The sequence below is a fragment of the Aphelocoma coerulescens genome, chromosome 5, assembly GCF_041296385.1.
Source record: "Aphelocoma coerulescens isolate FSJ_1873_10779 chromosome 5, UR_Acoe_1.0, whole genome shotgun sequence".
NCBI lineage: Eukaryota > Metazoa > Chordata > Aves > Passeriformes > Corvidae > Aphelocoma > Aphelocoma coerulescens.
The window spans coordinates 31616157-31639809 of record NC_091019.1 but is presented as its reverse complement, the minus strand read 5'-3'; the positions used below and the strand labels follow the sequence as shown (position 1 = coordinate 31639809).

General features: G+C 40.8%; 1 protein-coding gene across 8 annotated transcripts in view; it reads right to left on the bottom strand.

Annotated features, from left to right (window-relative positions):
- The window catches only part of DPF3 (double PHD fingers 3), a 157704-nt gene that overhangs the window by 4562 nt on the left and 129489 nt on the right, over positions 1-23653 (bottom strand). For 3 of the 8 annotated variants that reach the window (XR_011151385.1, XR_011151386.1, XR_011151387.1), the window contains 2 exons: positions 20392-21784; positions 15636-15722 (listed from right to left, as the gene is read on the bottom strand). The exons of 4 other annotated variants lie outside the window; for them this stretch is intronic. Coding sequence is in view for 1 of the 4 variants with exons in the window: in XM_069017513.1 (XP_068873614.1) it covers positions 15643-15722 (80 nt within the window). In the remaining 3 variants the exon portion in view is untranslated. Of the gene's footprint in view, positions 1-13563; positions 15723-20391; positions 21785-23653 lie in introns of those variants that run through there. One more of the 8 variants, XM_069017513.1, reaches the window with a different exon arrangement.

Genomic DNA, 23653 nt, shown 5'->3' with positions numbered 1-23653 from the left:
GGACACAGGTATGCACAGCCAGCACTGCCGCCTGCTACCTCTAGAAACTGGCGCCATGAGCTGTATGGGATTTTTCACCTCTACCCCACCTGCTGTTATTAGACTACAACCAATGGATTGGAAAAAATCTTTTCCACTTCCACCAGCCTAAGTGCCTTTTTAAGAGAGGAGAAAGAAAGGCTGTTTCTCCAATAAGAAAAAAAGGCATGTGTATGGTAGATGTGGGCACAGATGTGCCATCTTCATTACCAGACCTATCAGCAATATTTTGCTGTGTCATCACACTGCCCGTCACTACCCTAAAAAAAAGTTTCTTTTTCAAGAAAGTCAATAAAGTATTTTCCAGCTAGTGAAGCAAACAGTTGCTGAGAATTGCTGGATAAGGAAATAATGCTGTAGGGAATATATTTCCTTTATGTGTCCATGATACCACCAAATGCTGTAATAAGAATTTTTGTTCTCCAGTTATATTTGTATGGTTGTGATACAACAACTAAGCCTGTCCAGCAAAGAAATGTGTACACATAATTATTAAAGAAATGGAATAGAAAATAAAGGAGATATTTAGAGGAGGAGGGATCAATGAAATTGCTCATATCACTCTTAAGCCTTTGGGTAAAGAAACATCTTGACAAATACTGATGAGCTCAGATGGGCTAAGAAGATCACTGGGTTTTGGAGCCCTTGAAATGTCAGCACAAAACAATTGACAGATTTTACTGAGATTTACAGTGGACCAACTAAAGTTCTGGGGACCTTGAAACTACAACTATGCAGAATGAAATGTGACAAGATACCTTTTCTTGCTGAGAGGACCACATATACTTTCTGATACTACCAAACTTGCAGAACCTGACATGACACTGAAATGTTCCTCCAGATCTGATTTACACTAAATGCAAACCTTATTCCAACATCAGTAAATAGAACAAATGTGCCACACTACACATCAAGGAGGAATTCATCCCAACAGCAGAGAGTTGCTTCCAGAAATGTTGTACAGTGCTGGAATATATCACAGAAAGCAACTCATACAGGGAGGTGAATTAATCAGAGTTAAATAGCTTCAGTCACATTTGAAAAGAAACAGAAAGAATGGAATCAAACTTACAGAAATAAATCCCAGCTAAATGCATGTACATCTTCACGTGCTCACTTGCCTGTGTACACACATTGCTCGTTGCAGAGACTCCAGCTGAAGACCCTTCCTTTCTAACACAACATGAGGGTCAAGGTCCTGTTCACTGCTTTATCTCTGTCCTTTCACAGCCATTCCTGCTCTCTTCCAGTTATCAGTCTTGACTGTTTTGTTCGTCATTTGCCTCAAAAACCCCTCTGCAGATCTCCTGTGCTGCATCTCACATCAGTGGTGCCTCATCATTGAAGTGATACATCCCATATTGCAGAGCACTTCTTAAGAACCACAAGCCTAAAAGAAATGGTCTCTTGTGGGCTGACGATTCTTTAGAAAAATTAGTAGTAGAGCAAGGGCCACAGTGCTTTCTTTTTAGTAGCAATGCAGAAATATTTTGCAAAAAACATACCAATTTATTCACTCCATTAGGGTCTCTCTCCAAGTACTGTGACAACAAGAGTAGAGTCTGCATAGCTGCAGGTTGCTCTCTGTTAGGGCTTATGCCATGTGTAAGGCAAAAAGAATGTCTTTCTTTGGCCTCTAAGTCAGATGCTCTTTCACATTAAGCAACATTCCTTGTGGTGCCATGACCCCAACTTGGTATCATTGGAAAGACTATTTTTACTTATGCTATCAGCATGATGAGGCACTGTAGCGTATGGCAAGCATGCCATTAGATACTCAAAATATTAAAATTCTTTTTCCTTCCCTCCCTGCTTTCTCCTTCTTCACAATCTTTTTCTTTTCCTTCTACTTTTGTTCAAAACCTAGTGTTTTACATGCTATGAGAACATTCACACATCCAAGACTTCCTGAGGCAGTGTTAGTGAACGCCATCCCTGCTCCATATCACAGAACTTCTTAGCATTCCTTCTGTGTCAGAATACCTGAACACAAAGCCCTGTAGCTGCATGTGGCAAGCTACTACAGGTAGATTCAAAATCCCTTTTTTTTTTCTCCCTAAAAAAAAAAATAAGCTAGTTCAGGCCACAGGCCACTTCTACACACAGGGCAGTCCAAAATGCAATTCAAGTTACGGACACTGTGGTAGCACACAAGCCAGAGAGCTGAAAGTCTTCTTGCTCTGTGTTTAAGGTGGAGAAACAGTCTTATTTCACCCAGTTGTGTGATGAACTGCATTTGCTGTGGCTAAGGTGTGCAGCAGAATCTGCAGCTGAAACTCAGTTAATAATTCAGGTGGTGGCTCCACCCTGGGAAGCCCTGGATCACTCTCACAAGTCTGTATCAGCTCTGCAGATCTAATAGGGGGAGGAAGTAGCACGTATTTATGGTGTCACTGAAGTCAATAGACAGACCTCTAAAATATACCGTGGGAGCAGTTCTGTTGAAGGAGAAGGCAATATGTTAACACTGACAGTTTCTAATCTACCATAACTATTCTCCACCTAAACTTTTGCTATGCTGCAATAGCTATAAACAACAGAGACAATAAAACTCGCAGTGAGGTGTTCAACACCTCATCCCTTTGTCTTAAAACAATATTTTAAAGTGTGGATCAAGTTTGAAAGCTCCCTCATCTTTGTCAAAACTCTCTGGATCTGAACTCTGAGACTGAGACCATATTTTATAGAGACATCAGTGTTTCACATGCCAATGGCTTTAATTGTACACTATGTCCACCAGACATCTGGTCAGAGGAATGGGGAGGTGAGCACATTCAGAGACCATTTCTTGTATCCTGCACCTGGTACAATTGCAGGCTGATGGGTAAGATAATTTTAACATAAATACCCTAAAAAAAAAATCTAAAAATCTCTTCTGCTTACTCTGGCTGTATAACACTAAAGACCAAAACTGACAATAAAGGGCAGGAGCAATCTGCTGCTTCCAGGCACTCTGTGACCAGTGAAGGCCTTAGAATGGCTCATTAGTGCTTTTTCAATAATGGATTCTGCATTGCAAGATTAATTGCAGCCATGTGCTCTGTCACACCCGCCACAGACTATTTAAGTTAACAATCCAATCAATAACCTTTTTCAAACAAAGGCCGAGATTATGTTGAGGGGGGAAAAAATAAGCAAATACTCTTTTTTAAAAACAAATATGAAATTATTTCTACAGAGTAAAAGGAATTTTTATCCAGTTTCCATTTCTTTCCATAATCTTCACAGTATAGTGGTGGGCTTTTTAATCAATAGCATGATGAAAACTCACAGCCCTCCTGGCTATATTGCATCAGAATTTATTCCATAAACTTTCAGGTCTTCAAACCATTATAAATACATATTATAGATATAATGACCTATGTTACAGGAACCCCATCCAAATAATGGAAGTTTTACATGCAAAGAAAATGTGTCATTTCCTCCTGCTAAGACTGAATGAGGATTGTTGTGGCCACTGCCATCATTAGACAGAATTATTACCATTATCTGTGCAAAAGAAGGGAAAGTTGTAATTCTAATAAGTGATAAGATTTTATGGTTATGATTTAAAAAGGTACCCCTCATTTGTCTAAGAAGGGATGCTTACAGATATGCAGAGTCAACAACAGATGGATTAGAAAGGGCCCTTAAAAACTCAAACTACCTAAGCACACTGAAGGGCTTGGCTCTGCCAGAATCCCAGGGCTCAAGAAATTGCAGCTCCCAGAAAAAGACCAAACATTCCTAAGGGATGAGGTTGGAGAGCTCTTGGCATTTTCCTGGCCCTTCCCATCTTGCAATGTGAAGGTGTTACAGTGTAGAGCCATATGCCTGCCTGCTCAAATGGAGGTACTCATGAACAGAAGCCTTCAAAAGTGTTGGGGGGGGTGAGGATCCAAGGCACCACCTGCCACACTGTCTCTGTGATATGGGGAAGCAGGAGTATTTCATTACAGAAAAATGTAACAGCTTTCCTGGCGGCCAGGACAGGGGTAGATGTTGGAGGCTGAAGGTGAAGAGCTCTTGTCTCACCCCCATCAGCACAGGGCCCTGCTGAATCCAGCTTCTTAAGAAAAACGTATAAACAAACTGAAGAAAGTCTCACTCATAGACACCACACTGGGATTTGTTATTATCAGACAGGAGAGGAAATATCACCACTGTGAATTTCTGTGTCCTGACTGATGTGAGAAAACCTAGCTGTTTCTCCCAGTGTGTTCCAGCAGTGCCAACTCTGCTAAAGAAGGGAGTCCAAAAGGACTCAGTGATTCCACAGAATAGTCTGGTCAGTCTGATTTGGTCAGAGACCAATTCTCCTCTATTCTGATATGCCACAACATGCCAGTAATTGTGGAAGAATTAATGCCTTTAATAATTGATGGATCTCTGAAATCACTCAGATGTAGAAGAGCTTATAGTTCCTATTATTTCATTTTCTGGCCCTATAGTTGTTCTGGCCAGCATGGACAGAGCTTAAACTGAGCCCACAAAAAGAGTAGGGGCACTCTGCTGCATTAGCACCAGGACTGGTGGCCAGCTGCACCCCGGAGGTGGTGGATTGCTTCTCAGTACAGCCAGTTCCAGTGGAAGAAGTTATATAAATTACAAGCAATCGCTCAAATATTTGGCACTGGTACAAGGGAGCCCACTTTAATTGTTCGCCCAAGGGACAAATAAAACCCCTGTGCAAAAGGTAGTGGTTCAGTCCCAGCTGCAGTTTGGCAGGTGTAATTGGAGTCAATGGGAACTGAGAGCAGGACAGACCTGTGTTTGAAAGCAACTAATGCCAGGGATCTTGGGGAAGCTATACAATGGTGGTGTGTGGCAGGTGGCACATGCAGCTCACTCTCCTGCACTGCCCTGCTGTTCCTTTAGCCATGCAAACACCAAAGGGCATGGGGAGCAAAGGAGTAAGCTCCTGCCAAAGCACCCCTCATCTCCAGGCACTCTCCAGAAAATTTCATTGCCTGAGGAAAGTCCACCCACCAGCTCTACTCACTCCCAGCTTTGACTCTACAATGCTGCATAATTTCCTGATCAAGAGCATCAACTTGGATAAGGAGCCTGGGTTACAGAGGGTATATGAAGAGCAAAGCTTGGTTCAGGCCACTTATGTGCATAAACAAAGTGCACCCAGGGAGATCAGCTGTGGACAAGGCAGTGTAACTGGCACAGGGTGGCAGGAGGAACTGGGTGGGATTCAGGGGTGACCTCTGGAGCATGCAAAGGGACAAGCCAGGAGTGAGTTATTCTGGGCTTCCTAATGGTTTGTCAGTCAAATCACTCCCCACACCCCCATCCCTGTGGTAGCAGATGCTCCACATCTTACAGGAAAACTACTTGAGAAATGCTTTAAAACAGTTTTACTGCAATAGGCCTGTGTGTGCCTGTCCCTGAGTACACCCCTTCCTCAGCATGCACAATCCAGCCATACATATCTCAGCAGGGAGAAATGAAAATAAATAAATTACAGATTTTAAAAGTCTTTAAAAACAGCCAACAATTAACTTTGGTACACACAAATCGCTGTCCTGGGAGACCACCCTGATTTGGGCTGGTGATGCTGCACCCAGGCCCTCTGCTCTGTCTTCAGGTTTGCCAGAGGGAGGATGAGCCTGGCCAGGGTTTCTGCTGCTCTGTGGGTGTCCCCCTCCAGCCAGGGGGACACTGCTTGGGACAGGCTGAAATCCACACCTCCATTTCATATCTGCTGGGGGTTTGGGCTGGGGCAGATCTGGGGCAGAGGCCTGTCCCTCTGTCTTCCCCTCTGAAGCCGAGCAGTGGGGACTCAGGCACGCCTGACACACGCTGCTCTTTTCTTTGCAAAGATGCTGTGATAATGCAGAACTGAAGCAACAAACTGAGCCCTGTGCATTTGCAACCTGGGGGATCAGAAACAGCGCCCAGCCTTAGAGCCAAAGGAGATGCCACGTGCCCCAATGCCTTATCTCAAAACTAGATAGTACTCGGCTCCCTCTTCTTCCAGACTGGCCCCTATTAACCACTGTTGGCTGCTAGACAAAATGGCTATTTCTTGCCTAAGAAAAATAATGTGGAAGCACTCAAATAACCCTGTACTGAAGCATCAGCTTGTTAATGCACTGGTAAGTCATGCCAGCTCTGTACAATTCCTGGGGGTGAATTAGGTCAGAGTGACCTCCAGAAAAACCACCAGGCTGCATCGCTGCGTGCTGCATTATGGGTAACGATCTGCTAATTGCCAGGAGGCTCTTGGGCTGCTTACCAACACCAACAGGAAGGAAACCTGCCTGCAGGCACCGCACGGACTCCATATGCCGGGGACATAGCTCCTAATAATGAGAATAAACCCATTTATAGAACATGAACTGGCCAGGAGGACAGGCACTGAATGCTAATGCTGCCCAGGCAGTGCAGCTCACCGGGGTTGCTGCCGGAGACCCCCAGCAAAACCCCTGCGTAGAGAGGGGCTGGCTTTGCATTTGGTTGCACAGCGAAGTAGGCGTGAGGTAGATGGAGATGAAAATGCAGGATTGGAAGAAAGACTGCTTATCCAGGCAAGATGAATCACCACAACCTGGAAAGCCAACACCCCCTTTGCCCCGGGGACATTTTCGTTACCCTTCAACAAACTGCAGTGGAAAAAAACCTCCGGCACAGCTTCGACCTCGTCGCTATGCACTGCAGGCTCCCCAGCCAGGCCAGCTCACACACCACAGAGCCTTCAATCAACTGGCAGGCTCACTAAACCCTTTCAAAATGAGCAACCAAGCAAAAATACTTGGTCATAAACACTAAAAATAGGAATGGAGGATTGGGTTTTGTTTTGCTTTTTAACTTGGTGAAGCCAGCTCTTCCTAGTGCATTAAATCCACCTCCCTGGCAGCCCATTTAGAACATCTCCTCCCCCCTGGGAGAGCCAAAATCCCCAGCTATAATGAGAGAAGTAGGGTGATGTTTAAAATGCTAGGGAAATGGCAGCCTGAATAGCCCTCCGAGAGCACACTGCCTTTGTTAAACCCCCCCATAAAACAAGATATCAGCACTGCCCCTCCTCCCCTCCCTTTAACATGACCAAGGATTCTGCTACCTGCTTGAACCCATATTACTGCCCAAATACCTGGTCCTTCCCCACTACCTCTGGTGTTAAACTGCCCCGCTAACACAGCCACAGATAGCAGCATGCCTGCAGGGATGCCCAGCACTGCCCATGATATCAAGGCAGCATTTGAAAAGACTCCAGTGTTTTCACACTGACCCGAAAAAGGGTGTCTAACCTGAGCCAGTGGCAGCAGTGGATGAGACACATCATTTCCCCAGAGCACTCTGACAGGGGCTTCTTTGCTGGGATTATGCGGGAGAGTGCGATGAAGGTGATGTATCATGATATGGACATCACTAAAAACAGGCCATGTTCACCCAGTCAGTTCAGAGGGCATCCAGACAACCCCACTGCACCACTGTGCTCCTCCTCAAGCATCAAGGACCATAGGGAGAACTTCAGAGCTGACTTCACCCATGAGTCATGGAACAGACATCTCACAAACGTAACTGTCACTTGGAAACAGGGTAAGCTGATTAATTTGGGAAAAGGAAAGGGGAAAAGGAGAGAGTGTTACTAATCTCTGGAGTAACTTTTTCTAGAAAGATTAAGGAATTACTCTAGAGTAATTCCCTGACAGCACAGTTCCAGAAATTTCAAATCAAATGGCAAACTTCAGAGAAATTATTTAAATATCATCATTTTAATATTAAAGTAACTAAACAATGCAGAAGACACCATGCCATTGCATAGACAGTGACCTCATTGCTCTTACATGAGGTAACCGCTTACCATCTAGGTAAAGATATTCAGCACATGATGGATAAGTGACTGATAATCGATGTGAACATGATGAAAATGCAAGAGGTCTGTCTTTCTCACAGAAGCATAATTTACACTGTTGTTAATGTGACTGTATATTCAGACATAAGTAGAACTGCCTCGCTCAACACAAACAAGACCAATTCCAACCAAGTTACTTCAGTCCCTTGTTGAGTTAAAGAAACCCTTTCAGCTGCCAAACAGGCAGTGATCCCCATGCACACTCTCCATTGTTTGTAAGGCAGTATCAGAAGCTGGAAAACGCTGATTTTTTTCCCTTCTCTGTCAGTCAAAGCCCCTGTTTGGTTGGGAATTTTTAAGTTCCAATAGAGATTTCAACAAGAGAGCCAGTTTTCACTTCCCCACCAAACTCCCAGCAACATCAATATCTAGAGGGAAGTAAAAGCTATAACCACATGCTGAAGAGCATCAGTGTGAGAGTGGTAGGAGGGAGTGAAATGTCTTTGTTTACTCTCTAAAAAATGCAGTTTCAAGGTGATCTAAACATCTGAGTGAAGGAGTGAATTTGAACAAAGTAGTTTCAGTCAAAAGTAAGTAGGAGGGAAGAAAGGATTAAGAGGTAGCAGGGCGAAAAACTGATTTTCAGAAAGGTTGAGACATTTTGTACCAATGTCTCACAAATAAGAAGTTGGACTTTCATTTTGGAGCAGTACCTTGCTTCAAAACTGAACTCAAGGGAATTGTTTTTAAGGAAGAGAAAAAATAGTCACAAATGAAATGTTTCATTCAAGCCTGTGCGCAGTTGGCAGTAGGAAAGGGTCATTTCATTGAGAAAGAGAGATTGTGTTTCATTTCAAATCAAACCAAAATCTTTTGTCCTCACCATGGTATTTTTCAGTTCAGTTATTTCAATGGCCTTTTTTTGTAAATGTCCAACAAAATGCTGCCAGAGATTAAAACAGTAGGATTTTCTTTTTTTTTTTTTTTCCAGTGGAAAACCACCTGATTAAAATCCATGATCTCTTTTCTTAGACCTCACCAGACCTTCCACCCCAGATTAGTCAAGTCAAAGTCCTAGCCATTCCTTAACCAGTAACAAGTGAGCAGTGCTCCTTTAACCTACACAACCAAAACCTTATAGCAGCTAAATATCACATCAGATTAAACAAGAAATTAGCTAGTTCCACGGCAGTGGACAATAATGTCCCTCATTAAACAGTTCACTAGTCTTGCTATTTTTCAGCACCAAAGGAACCGTTCAACAAAGCCTATACAAAAGTAGAATATTATTGTATTTAATTCCAGAAAATGACCTTCCACAGTACTACAACAATCTGTGACTCTTCCGACCCTGCTCTTAGCTGGCTGCTCCATTGGCCAGCAGGACTGTTGCTCAGTGGTTCTGTTAGTGGCCAGGAAGTTGGGAAATCCTCTCCTACAGGTTGGTCTGACCAGGCTCTGGGTAGTCCAAGTCCTCTCACTTTTAACAGCTGTTGAGAGTGTTCATCACCTACAATGTTCTCCGTTAGGTGGGATCCCACCACCCACAAGATGTCTGGAAGTTCTCAGTGACAGCTGCACTGAACCTAATGGGGACTAATTCTTCTTCACATGATTCCAGACCTGTAAATATGTAAACAGTCACAGAGGAATATAATGGCCGTGGATGTCCTTAGGAAATTCATCTCCATTCTTTCAGCTCACTAAGTACTTGTAAAATCTCACCCTTAATGGAAGTGAGGAAAGGGTCTTGGAGAGCTAGTTAATGAAGAGGCTGCAAGGGAAATGAAGCTCCCTAACCCAGAGAAAGTCCTTTTCTCTAGATGAAGGAATGTACAACTCTGGGCCATCTGCATGCTTGAACAGTACAACAGCAAATTCAACCTAGAGAGAGTTTGTGGACAGTTAAAAACTATCCTAAGCCCCTAGGCTGATGGACACATTCAGAGACACAGCCAATATAGAAAGATCTGAGAAGTCCTGGAACCTGCTCTTTAAGAAGCCAAAGGCCAGATATTCCAGCAATGGATGAGACTTCTGACCCAGAATTCACTGTACTGTAAAACAAGTTGTTGAGCCTGGGGAAAGGGCTGGGAAGACTTTAGTGTTGTTTAACATATTTAAGCCACTCCCAGCAGAGCACTGATGTGAGGCAACTATGATTTGTACCAACAGGGGAAAATCAATTTCTCAAACATAGACTTAAAACCATTCCATGCAAACTCCATTGCACAAAGTGCTACACGAACTTGACAGCTTTGTCACACTGGTTGACACTAAAATAAAAGTACCCCTTTACTGACAGGACAGCTTTCCACTATTTCACATCCAATGACTTCCTCTCACCTTGGAGAGTTGGCCTCAATACTGATTCCTGAAATCGTCATGTGAAGAATTTAATGGCTGTTGGCTAGTGAAAGAAATACAAAATAGCAAGCTAAGTCTGCAGCAGTGCTTGACAAAACTATCTCCAGCATTATTGAAAATCTCTATTCTGTTTCAAAAAAGGAGGCTGTATTGAAAAGATTTGGTCTTTTCACTTCCTGCAGTCCACAATGAAGTCACTGATATGAGGGCACTTAACAGCAAAGACTGAAGAAATGTAATGAGAAAAGGCTTCAGTCCAAGTAAAAAATTACTCTTAACACCTATGCAAACCTAGATATAAACTAGATTTTACTGAGAATTGGTTATGGAAGATGAGCAGCACTGAGAAATTAAACCCCACTCCGAAAAAACCCAAACCAGTGTTAAGACATTGAAGGGAGGCTGTGTCTGTTCCCACTCAAGAGGTACCATCCATCAGCTGAGTTGCCAAAAAAAGAAGTACCCCTCTGCAAGCTCTCTCAGGCAGGCAGCAGAAGTTCCAAGAGCTTCAGCCCACTGCCCAGCTTCAGTGTTCAAAGCATGTTGCCTTTTCCTTAGCAGTGCCATTGTTGGCCTGTAGGTCATTCAAAGTTACCACAGCTGTCTTAGGCAACATTAAGCTAACCTGTTTCTAATTATGGATAGCAATATTAGCCACAACACCATGCTCCAGAAATCTCTGCTTTCATGAAGGTAAATGCCATCCTTCTCCCACCATGGTTCACCCACCACGGAACCATGAAGAATTAAAGGCTGCAAAGACAAAACATCATGAAGTAACAGATGAGACAGTAGAAGTTTCTAACACACACTGCAAGAGCATTTGTTGAAACAGCATAAAATGTAGTTAGGTCTTCAAAAATATACTGGTGAGATGCCACAGAGGAATGGCTCTCATATTATGTCATTAAAATCAAAGTTAGGGCTTAACTGTGGCATGTCCAGCTTTAGTGCAGCAAACAAAATACAATCTCTATACAATAATTTCCAAGGGATAATGGAGATCTTAAAAACATCAAGCCACAATTTGGACACACCCAGCCAAAGCTGAGGGTAGTAGTCATTGCTTATGTGCTCTGCTATGTATGCCCTTATGCAGCTGAAGTCTTACTCATCCATCTTCAACACCAGGGATGGGATGGGGTACAGAGAAATCTACATCATTGCTAATGAGAATTAAAAGCTTTGGTTTAGAGAGAAAATGTTATGGGGCTTTTTTATCATGTATAGGCTGAAGGAATTAAATACAAGTAGGGCTCACAGATCCAAGATGGAAATTTAATCAGATTTCTTTTCTGATTGCAGGCAAAAATTTGGAATAAATCTTAAACCAGTGCAATATTCTAGTTCAGGCCAAAGCAAATTAGCTGACGCTCTTTTCACTCCACCCAGAGAAATCAGGATTCCAGCCCTCAGCCTTGCCAGCCTTCATCTCGGTCTCAGCCCGGGGAAGCACAGCTTTGGGGACACCCATTAACTGCTGCACTGCTGAAAGACATTTTTAGTCCCTCCTGCTGATATCTCTCACTCTCACTGGCAAGAGCCATTCTCCAAACAGGAAAATAAGATCTATTTATGTCAGCACAAATCTGTTCAGGGGCTTATCCGTTCAGATAATTTCTGCAAAACTAAAATTTTTTCTTAACATTTCTAATTCCAGGCCTGTGGCTTAAAAAAATTTTGGAAAACAAAAAAGAAAATTAAAAAAAAGACACAAAAATGTTCAAAGTAATAAGACTTGTGTAGAGACATTCCTTGGAGTATGGCAACCTGTAACAACAGCTCTGCTGTGGTGGGAAGGATCCCATTCATCCAAATAAGGTGTTGACAGACATCCATAAAGGCCAGTTTCAACACACACGTTCACTCTGGCTACCTTAGCAGGAATGTCTCATTTTGCACTCTGCATCCCTCACACTGAGGACAATGAAAATGTCAGTCCAACATCTGCATAGGTCTCTCTGTCCTCTCCAGCACAGCAGAAAGCTCAAGAGGGGCTTAGAGAAGAACAGAAACAACAGCACTGACCAGGAGCCATCACATACCCTCCCCTCCTTTCTCTGCTTTCAGGTAGGAAAATATTACCTGCCCCCACGAAACCCTTATAAAAAAAGTAGTTCTCTAAGCCTGCAGCTCAGATCGTTGTAAGAATATCTGACATCAAACCACAAAAGGAAAATGGAAGTTTTTAGTAAAAGCAGCAATGCTATCACTCAGTGTGCACTCTAAAGAGACTCTCACAGCTGCCTTCTCAGCACGGCTCAGAGATAGTTGGCACCTGCCCCACCTTTTCAGCTGCCTCTGGTCCCCAGTGCACAAGTGAAAAGGAAGGAAACACCTTTTTAGCCACAGAACAGCTGAGGACAATCCACTAAGGAGTCCATGAGTTGCTCTATCAGATCCCAAACAGGTTGCAAAGAGTCACAGTAACTGAAGACAGGAAAGGTAGCTGAAACTGCCTTTTTGATTCTTCCTTCCTACAATGAATTGGCCAAAAGCCTTGCATGGGTAAAGATTAGGTCTGAAGGCAAGCAGTGAAGTTTCCAAGTTGTGTTGACTCGAAAAAAAGAGTGAAAAAACAAAACACTAATGGAAATTGAAATTACACCTGTGAAAAATAAAAATTTACATGGAAAGGCTATAAAAGAAGACCAAGAATAGTTAATTATCTGCCATGAAGACACACAGTCTGTCACACCCAAATGTTAAGAATCAGGCAGGTAGGAGCCCATTTGTGTGACAGAGCTTTATAAAAAGTTAACAGCAAGCCATATTAGGGAAGAGGTCACACACAGAATTTCCTAAAAAGATAGCATCCAATCTGAAACAGTATTTCCTCTTTCTCTTTTCATCCTATACAGCCATATCATTTATCTAATACATGGAAAGGGAAGGTTAATGCCAGCACTGTGAAATGCAAAGGGAACTACAGTTTCCTGTTAGTCCAGTGACTGGATTGGAAACAGCATAGGTAGGGGCAGAACTCCTTAAGGCAATGTCACTAAAATCTATGCAAACACCTATCATATAACTTAGACTCCAGCTTTGACTCCAAATTACCTTAATGCAACTCTATTAATTTCATGAAGAAGGCTATTAAAATACAAACACATTTAGGAAGATCCTCTATTATCACCAAATGATAGAAAACACTCTTATAACAAGTCCTATACAGAAGCACTTTTTTATTTCCTGCCTACCTTCACTATAGCAAGCAACAGGACCATTTTCTGCAGTCCAATGAATGGAGAAGAGAAAGTAAAAGAGAAAAATTAAGATAATTCTTGGTTAATGTCATGGTTTGTTAGGAAATACCAAACAAAATCCAGGGACAAAAGTCACAATTTACAAAATGGAAAAGGGAAACAAAATCAATAGAGGAGGAAGTTTTATTTTAAGCTTCAAAGAGAGTATTATAAACAATGGAGAGCTTAGAAAAGTAAATGTACATGTATGTTACTCAACAATGTCTTTTTAAAAGAAGATTATTTGTACTAAAAAAGACTTTGTGGAATTGCTTTGGGAAAATAATATTTACAGAGGAATATACAGTAAGGACGCTGGAAGCAGAACTTTTATTTGGAAGGAATATTACACAAACTGAACACAGACCCTACAATTTTCAAATCTTCATTACAGTTGTGCGTCTTATATTTTGATGAAGTGAAAATTTATTTCTTTTTTTTTTTCTCTAGAGGCAGTTCCCCACTGCAAGTTTAGAAACCAACAACATGAGCAAAGCAAACCCACCCTGCTAAAGAGCCCAATTAGGACACAAATTCTCATTTAATTTAGTTGGAGCAGGACTACTTCACATGGTTATTTTTGACTTTATGTTTTAATCTGGGAAGATTTAATCTGGGAGAAGGGAAAGAGAAGAGTGAAAAATCTGCTGCTACTGACACGTGGAAACTTGTCAATGAGATGAGTTTGAGTTCTAAGTGTGCAGGAAACAACACAGTACCAGGTTTTTCGTCAGCTTCACCTAGTCAGCATGCATTTTTGTAGACATATTTTTCATTCTGAAAGCCACCATAAGCCACATTAACAAAACCACTTTTTTTCTGCCTATACCCTGAGGGTCAGTCCCAATAATTGTTGGTATGGTTTGCCCTCAGTTTGCTTCTCCTCTGTAACAGGGTGCAGAGTGAAGTCCAACACTCTTCTCCTAGGACACAAGGCTATCCTGCATCCCTACTAGACTGCATCACACCTGACACTGAACAGACCTGTGCTAACCACTGTGAGCAGATCTGGCAGCCAACAAAATCCTCCAGTACTTGTACGAAGGAGAACACTGAGAAAATGCCTAACAACTTAGAATTTGGGATGTGACCATCCCTCCCCACTGCCTCCCTCCCCACTGCCTCACAGGACAACTTAGGATTGCAGCTGTGGGAACTTGTATTTTTCTCCTGCATAGTAACCCCTGTTGCTTATTGCAGACATGTGGTTGCACCTGTATGCTTTTCAAAGTCCACTGCCACTTCAGAAAGGGCTGAAGTACACAAGTTTTCTACACATGAGATCATCCTTGACAGGAAGATCCATGCCAAGAGCACTTAACATTTAGATACTTCCCTTACAACCAACTCACAGTCAACTGTGGAATTACCAAAGCAAAAAAATACACAAAAATGAATGGAGTTGTTTTCAATTTTTAAACACCTCTTTCAGCAGAAGTATTTCACAGAGCTGCTCAAGAGCAAACCTCTTTTACATGCAGAAGAGACACATCAATCCTACTGGGACAAGACAGTCCTTTGAAATGGACACAAAATCTGAATGATTTTGATGAACAAAAAAATTCAACCACTGAGCCTGGTCTTCACTACTCCAACAGTTTTTGTTCAGATTTGTGCCTAACACAGTACAGTAAAGTAAGTTTTAAGCATCTAACAGGATAATATTAAGGAGAAAATAAACCAGAACAATCTTCACTTACCACATCCAATTTTCAAAAAACAAAGATACCCAGCACATGTATGAATGGCTTCTTTAAAGTAAGAGAGAGAGCAGAGTTGACCTTTATTTTCATTATTTAAAAAAAGTTTTTCCTTAAAGTAAATATTCAGTCTTTATTTTACAGTAAGTGCTTTTTAAAATTTCATGTCTTCACAAAATTGCATTTAAAATTTGAAGTAAAATGTATTTCAAACAAAAATACTGTGCAACTTCAGCACTTCTTTCTTAAATATTGAAATAAATAAAATAGTTGTCTTTTTCAGTTTGTTTGTTTTTCAGTCAGTTCTACTGTAGATCAATTCCAGTCTGACCTGGGTTTATACACACACTTAAAAGGAAGTGAAATCAAGACTTCAAAAAACTTCTTTGTATTGCACCAGCTTAGGGCATCCCCAGAACTTCTCTCAACAGCCAGCTTCCCACAGTCCAGGCTCCTGTGCCAGATGGAACATGGGTACGGAAGAGTCAGGGCAAGGAAGGAAGTATCAAAGCATCCTGGCTTCTCTCGGTCTTCTTCTGAAATGTCTTGCTTGAAGGCTGCTGGAATCCATGAGGGCAGGGCTGACTGCAGAGGGAAAGGCAATACAAAGTAAAACTAAACAAACTCAGACAACAAAAGCAAGTGTTCAGAAAAAAACCAGAAACAGCACAAACCAAATTTCCAACACTGCTTGCATTCTAGTTCCTTGAAAATATAGCTCAACAGACTCAGCTTCAACTGACTGTGGAAGCCATAAATGAACACAAAGCACACAAATCGATAAAAAAAATCATATCCAAAAGAAAGGGACTGAACACTGTCAATCTTTCTTATTGGGAACATGATTAAATAACCTTCATCATTCAGCTTAGATAGCTGTCTCTTCAGCCAAGGTTAAGACCTTTGCTTATGAAATCCTGCTCTAATTACCTTGCTCTACTACTAATTATTTGTAGGGAGCCACAAGTGTACACAGCATGGCACAAAAGACATTTTCAGAAGTCTAAATGATACACATGGGGTGGCAGCAATGCGATAACTTCTGGAAAGAATGAAAGGTTGCATTTTGCATTGCATTTATTCTGTGAATTGACTAAGTTACATACTGCTAAGATCCTGAGCAGGATTAGATAGCAAATAAAATAATCTCTTTATTTCCACAAAATGCAAGTGCCTCTTCCCATGTCTTCCCACATCTCTCATATCAGTTCTGAACTACATGAAGGTCCAAAATCTTAGGAGCTGCCAGAGACTAAAAGAATAAGGCAACAATATGAACTGACAGCATCTGCTTAACAGAGCAATCAGACCTGGAAATCCCAGGAGCTGGAGTTTTTTTCTAAATGTTATTACAACTTGTCTTCTCTGAAATTGGCAACTTAGCATTCATGGAAATAAAGACAGGGACATGGAAATAATTCTGATTCAATTTCAGTATTCTATGGTATTTATACAGGCTGGATTTTTTTGACACTGGTAGATGTCTGGCAAAGAGAACAAAGATTGGAAGGGTTTATTGTAATGGCTTAGTCAGCAAAAATTCATCCTGGCTGAATTCCTGCACTGTGAGGTTTATCAAAACAGCCCCATGCCAGCACTGAACTCATGTACGTGCCTCATACTTCACTTACAGCTACAAATTTCATATAAATTAAAAAAAAAACAAAAAGGAGACTATGAAATGGGTGTTTACTGGAAACATCTATATATGTTGCATCACAAAACACACTGGGCAGATTTTGCAGTTTTTATAATGAGATGACTCCCAGTGGGGTCAATAAAATGTTTGCTTGAGGAATTGATTCAGTAAAACTGCTTTCCATGGGGAAGAAGCAAATTGCATGAAGAGCCAGGCTTTGAAAACTCCATAGTTTTATAGTATTTGAACTATTATTTTAGGGCCCATCTCAAAATATCTTTGCAAGAATTAACCAAAGAAAGGCAGAATGGGCAGGAGAGAACACAGTGGTACCCCAGCACAGTCTGGACTCTCTGAGTGCAGTTCTTGTTTGCTCCATGCATCAGCAGGCAGCAAACTGAGTCTCTGTCTTCAATCAAGAGCCTTAGCTGAGGTCTGTAAAATGGCAAACTGGAGCTCAAAATGAATAACTAATGTAAAAGCTCAAAGGCAAAACAATGTGGGGAGGGGATTCTAATAACACATTCTGCTGAAACAAATGGCCTTCTCAGAGCTTGTCTACACCATACCAGCAAGAGTATTAACTGGGAGGTTTCATTCAATAAAAGCAGTAGCTAAGAAAGCCCAGTGGTAATCCTTCTGAAGCCAGTGGTAAAGTTCTCTCTGGCCCTTGTTTCAGCAGCCTAGGCTCATCATTTATGACCTTACCACATATATACGATGTTATTCCAAGCACCATTACATATTCAAGAAATAAATATCCAGCCCACAAAACTGGAGGGTGCCTGGGTGAAAGGAAGAGATGCAAAGTGAAGCAAGTCAGATTTCAGTTCCATTCCTGTTCCATCACATGCCTGGTTCTCCTTTTATTTTTTAATTTCTATGCCAGAATCCTGTATTTTCTTAAAATTTTCTCAATGTATATTATCATGATTGAAAATTTATACTGTTTTCATGAAAGAGCTGAAGTCTGTCCCTGCTAAAATTTCAACTAATTAAATGCCTCAAAAGGGAATAGGCTAAGGATCAGTGCACACTCCATGTAGCCTTTCTTCTCCCTTATCAGCTGCTCAAGCAGCATGCCACTTCCTTTATTCTCCTGCTCCCATCTGTGAATCAGAGTTAGCAGAGGACAACTCAGGAAACTATGTGTGTTTTCTAATATCCTTTAGTATGGAGCACTGGAAAGGTGCCTGAGAAGACAGCATATATGATTAAACACAGAAAAGTCTGCATTTAGGGCCTGAAATGAACCACCCTTTTATTCACATTTCCCATTGGGGTTGTCTTATTTTGGTACATGGTTTGTGTGGGAGCATGTGTTTCAGGAGAATCTTTGGACAGGCTTGTGCCAACCTTCCTGTAATAAGGACATCTTTGGAGGAGAACGGGAATAGCCAGGGTTCTGATTAGTTGAAGGGCTACACCTTTGAAGAATTTATGAAGAACAGAAAGCTTCATTGAACTGCTGAAATCACTGGGGAATAAAGAGCATCACATTTCTTTCTGATTTCAAAGATAATTTTTTAGTTACAATACAGAATTCAAATTGCAAATTTTTTTTATGCCTCCCTAGTTTGGTTTGGGACCGACATGCCCTTTAAGATATATTTGATACTGTGCAGTTCCCTCATTTCTGAACTGGTTATGCTAGTGTCAGAGTCCTTTTTTTTTTTTAAATTGCGTTTATGAAACCTTCTCCTATATATTTGCTGCCTCACTGTCATCTTCCCCTCATGAGAGGGTCTTGTGTAGCAGCCCCTTCGCTTTGCTTTCATCTTCCTTCAGCTTAGGAAGTACCAACCTTCTTTCCCTGTTCCCAGCCTTCACTCCAGCACTACGTGTCCTGAGAATATTTCATTTCCATGTCAACACTCCATGCAATATTCACCATTAACACTACTTTACAATCTAGACTTAAACAAGTAGTCTTTTATCTTCCAACTCTACATCTTAATTTCCTCGCTATGATCAATGCCTTCCTAAGGTCAGTACCACACTGCTCAGCCTGCTGGACTAAACTCATGTTGGTTATCTCAATCTAATAAGGCATCTTGAGGAATCTAAGAACTACTCTCACTCCATAACTGAATTAATTTTACCTTACTTGCTCTCTCAGGACTATATTGAACGAGTGAGCATTCATATACACATTAATGACATAAATAACTGTGAGGATATTTTCTATGCTATCTGTAATAAATGTCAGCTGGCAATTTGTATGCACTTTGTGAGCTGTTGTGATTTCTTTCTGAGGGTACTGTGCTACTCAGTTGTCACAAAGATGGGTGGTTTGGTTGCAAAAGGATTAAGACTGTATGCATTGTTATAGTAACTGTATTTGTGAAACTAAGTCAAGACTTAATGAATTACGGGCATCTGATTATTGTTTGTATTCCAAAAGAGCCCAGAATGCATTAGGCATGGTTGACAAAAGACAATGTTAAGGACTCCACTTGGAAAAACTCCATGTAGAGTATGCCTCTTCTGCAGTTTATGCAGTGATTGGAGTTCTTCAGAAAGATGTACTTGGGTAGGTTTCAGCTACCTAATTCAGGTGCTGCAAGGACTGAGCTTTAGTAAATACAGAAGAGTAGCAAGACATTATATATTTATCTTGCACTATTTCAGAGGAAAAAAAGGACTGGTTGTGGAAGAAATGAATGTTTTTATCAGTTAAAGTACACTTCTCATTGACAGCATTATGTCACAATATAATTGATTTGACACTTGATTGATTATAATAAATCAGGAGAAACACAATAGCAACAGAAAATGATTATCAAAATGGGGAAAGCTTAAACAAGGCTCTCTCCTGGCAAGCATGAATGGCTCTGGCATGCACTGTCCTTTGGTATACACATACTGAGGTATTTGTAATGTTTTCTAACAGCATCCTGAAGGCAGATTATTAATATAATCTAGACATCCATTGTCTTATATTCTGGATGAATGCCTGTACACCTAAAAGCAGAATTTGTCCACTGCTCATTCCAGGTCTAAAGAGAAAAATAAAAAAATCAAGAGACTGAATTGTTTCTTTTTTTTCTACATGGTTGGAGGCTGGGGGAGGGAGTTGAAATTGCTCTCAGAGACAGGCTACCCTAGTAAAGAAACAGGAAAAATGGAGTCCATTTGGTCTGGCTTCATTCATTACATATATCCAAATTCTTTATTGCAAGGCTGAGACTTTTACAAGTATCAATATCACACACCTACAGTTTAAGGATTAGGCACTGTCCAGAGAAATATCTCCTTTGCCTTTGCTCTAAATCAGGTCATGATTTCACCCTGTTTGCATTATGTACATCAGTAAAAATAGGTCTTTAGAACTTAACCTTGCCCCTGCTCCAGGGAGATTTTTGCCTGCATTAGGACAGCAAAACATAACTACACACTGACTCCTTTTGCATCACTTCTGACTGTACACAAGTCTGGATCCTGCTCCCACAAAACTTCCATTAGCTTCACCAGGGGTGTGAATGTGGCACATACTTATAATACAATTTAATCCATGGGACTTGCTGCTACAACAAAGCTCAGTCAGGGCGCTGCTGAAAATCCAGGGCACAGAAATTTCACAATTGAGTGAAAGACATTTCAGCTTGGACATACCTTTCAAATCCTGTTGCATGTTTCCTCCTTTCTGGGAAAGTTGCTAGGAAGGGAGTCACTCTCTTCTCCATTGCCCTTGGAACTTTAATTAGTATTGCTTTGGTTTATTTCAAAAGAAGCGATTAAAAAGCAAATAAAGTGTCTCCTGAGACACTACAGAGAGAAAAAACAGGGCAACACAGGAAAAAATGCTGTGAATTGAAATTTAAAAATGGAAAGAAAAGTATAGGTGAGGTATTTTTCTGTGTCATTTCTTCCATGATTCTGCTTCTCCATTTGTTTTGTCTGTGATGTCTATGACTTGCCATTCATATTCCATCCCTATGCTTGGAAATTGCTGTCCATCAAGTGAAAGGTGAAGGAAAAGGAAAAAAAAGGTAGAATGGTGCGGGGAAGACACGAAGGGCTGCAGGGAGATCTATTGAGTGTAAAGGTGTCCAAAGGAGATGGAAATGTGTTCCCCAAGGCCATGGTCTTCGATGGTGCTGCTTGTATTTTCAGGCTGTAGCGTAGCAGATGTATGAGAAGAGCCAGACTTCACATGCTACAGTAAGTGCAAAATCTCAAAATGCAGAAGCCATCACATCAAGGGTTTCCTTGTCCCCTGATAGAGTCTGCCCACAGTGGTTCTCTAGAAACAGTTCTATTATCAAGTAGACATCCATTGCTTTTTTCTTGGGTTTTTTTTCTATTTTTTTATTTAAAAAGTAGTTTTTCTAATAATATATAGAATATATAAATAATAATAATTAAAAAAAACTATTTGGGTTTACTTTCTGTTCTCCAACCCATCTGTATTTTTTGTGGTTTGCTGATATATATATTAAAAGACAAGAAAATCAACTCTGCTCACTATTAAAAAAAAATATTAAATCCATTTTTTATGTTTCCAAAGAGAAAGAGAAGGAGGGGAGGTGGGATAAAACCAAATTAAAATGAAAAAAAAACCTAAACAAAACAGGAAAATCAAAAACCTTCTGTCTCTTCAAAGTAGTTGTCAAGAGCTTTAAATGCTTGTGCTTTCAGTGTATGCCCCACAGGGAAAACATAACAAATATAACAAAAAAAAGGGAAAAAAAACCCAACCAACCAAAAACCCAAGGGGACCTAAAATTTAAAAAAAAAGAAAAAGGTAATAATCTTAGTAGTGAAAAGGACAGCAAATCGCTCAGAGTCTCTGTGTCTTTTTAGTTATTTTAGCAGCCACCCTTTTTGTCTGCAGAGGGAGAGCTGCCACCACAGCCACCTCCTCGGCTCGAGAGAGGCTCTTCTGCATCGTCCTCGTCAAAGCCATGAAAGGTCGAGGTGTCGCTTTCTGACGTGGAACCGAACAAGTCCTCCGTAGTGCGTGCTGGCGCTGCTTCGTCCCTCCTGCCTTCTCTTCCCAAATGAGCTGACATGTATGATGAATATATCAGCACATGGGTTAAGCAACAGGCATCATCATCATCATTTTTTTCATCATTTTCATTATCATTAAACAAGTCAGACTATCAAGCTCATAGGTGTGTGCTGGTGTTTGCCCGCGCACCCCAACAACATAGCATAGGTAGAACTGCAGTAAGAAAAATAACAAAGGACCAGTTTCTCTTTCAAAGGAAAAAATCTACAAACACCACAGGTGCCCATAGCTACAGCAGCGAAAGGGTTAATCATGTTTTCCTCTCTTCAAAAGACAGTAAAATATTTCCCCGTGATTACTTAGATCAATTTTTAAATATTTTTAGACCATATAAGTAATGAGACACTGTTAGTTCTAAGCACAATGGCATCAACAGTCACAAATTTTCTGCTGTAGAAATGTAAATCACTAGATATCTCACCAACCTCAGGACTACTTTTTATCCCCGTTCTTCACCTGATCCTAAAGAACCTTCTCTGCAGACAAAATTAAATACATTTTGAAGACTAAGTGAAAGTAACCTAAACCAGTACTTTAATACAAATTTCATGGTGTGTACTTAAAAAAAAAAAACAACAAAAAAAACCCCCAAAACTAATATATACAGTTCAACAACTAAGACAACTGGAGGAGTAACCCATCTTGGGGAACACTGAAAAGTTCAAATTTGTGTGAGTCAATCCAACTTTCAAGATGGAACAGGAAATTCTCCACATAGAATATCAATAAAGGCAACAACAACCATAAAAAGAGAAGTCAAATACTGAAACCTGTGAAATTGAGGTTTGTTTTCTCTCCCAGTCAAACTTTTTATGTGATTAATAGTATGACCTTCAAATTCCCTCTTCGGGGAAGGTAGACAAAAAGATGTCTTTTGTGCCCCAGCAAAATTGAAGTGTGAGATTTTAGGGAACAGCTATTTTGTTATTCACAAACAGTAGCATGGTATTAAGCAACCAACTGTTGGTTCCCTCCTCCAGCTACAGGAATCAGCCATATAACAAGTACACTGCATTGCTTGAGACAAAAAGAATTAAATCCTGTTCACAAAAAAGAAAATGGATATAACAAAATAATTGGCAGTAAACCATATTGTAGAAATGTGATTTTACTGACTTTGTGAACAGAATAAACAATATAATTTCCATGACCTCTCTTTCAGTGTAATGAAAATGTTCTCCATTATTATAAAAGAGAAAGATGGCAAACACCAAAGAGGTTTCGTTGTTTTAGTTTAGAGATTAGTGTGTGGTTATACCTTAATCACTTTCATCACACATCAGTCACAGCATTGCAGACCCTATGAATGACCCAAGTGGGTCAGAATTTGTACAAGGATAGCATTTAATGGAACTGATTTTGCACAGTTTAGGCTACAGGCTGATCTACTTGTTCTATCACACTAAGGAATCAAGGGAATTAATGTATTTGTGTTGCATTCTGACATAATCACCATAGCAATGTTTGAGTAGCAATACAATATGGATCCATCTCACTGTGCCATATCAGGAAATGCTGAAATTAGTTATATTGAAATATAACACTCAAGGCGAAGGGCAATGATCTTCCAAGATGGCACCACAGACCCCATGGACTTCCCCCTTCAGTTATTAGAAGCAATCACATATACACTAAAAGGTCCATGTCTCAGACAGCACAGCATTCATAAGGACGCCCCTGGAGAAAACCAAAGGGGTTGCCATTGATCCTCTGGTGGCCATATAATTTCAGAATATCTTCAGAGGTCACAGCAACTGCAGAAGGCAATTTCAGTGAGAGTCTAATCATTCTCCCACTGAATGTGGTAATAGGCTTACTATGAATTTCAGCAGGAGCAAAAAAAGGCCATTTCCTTGGCAT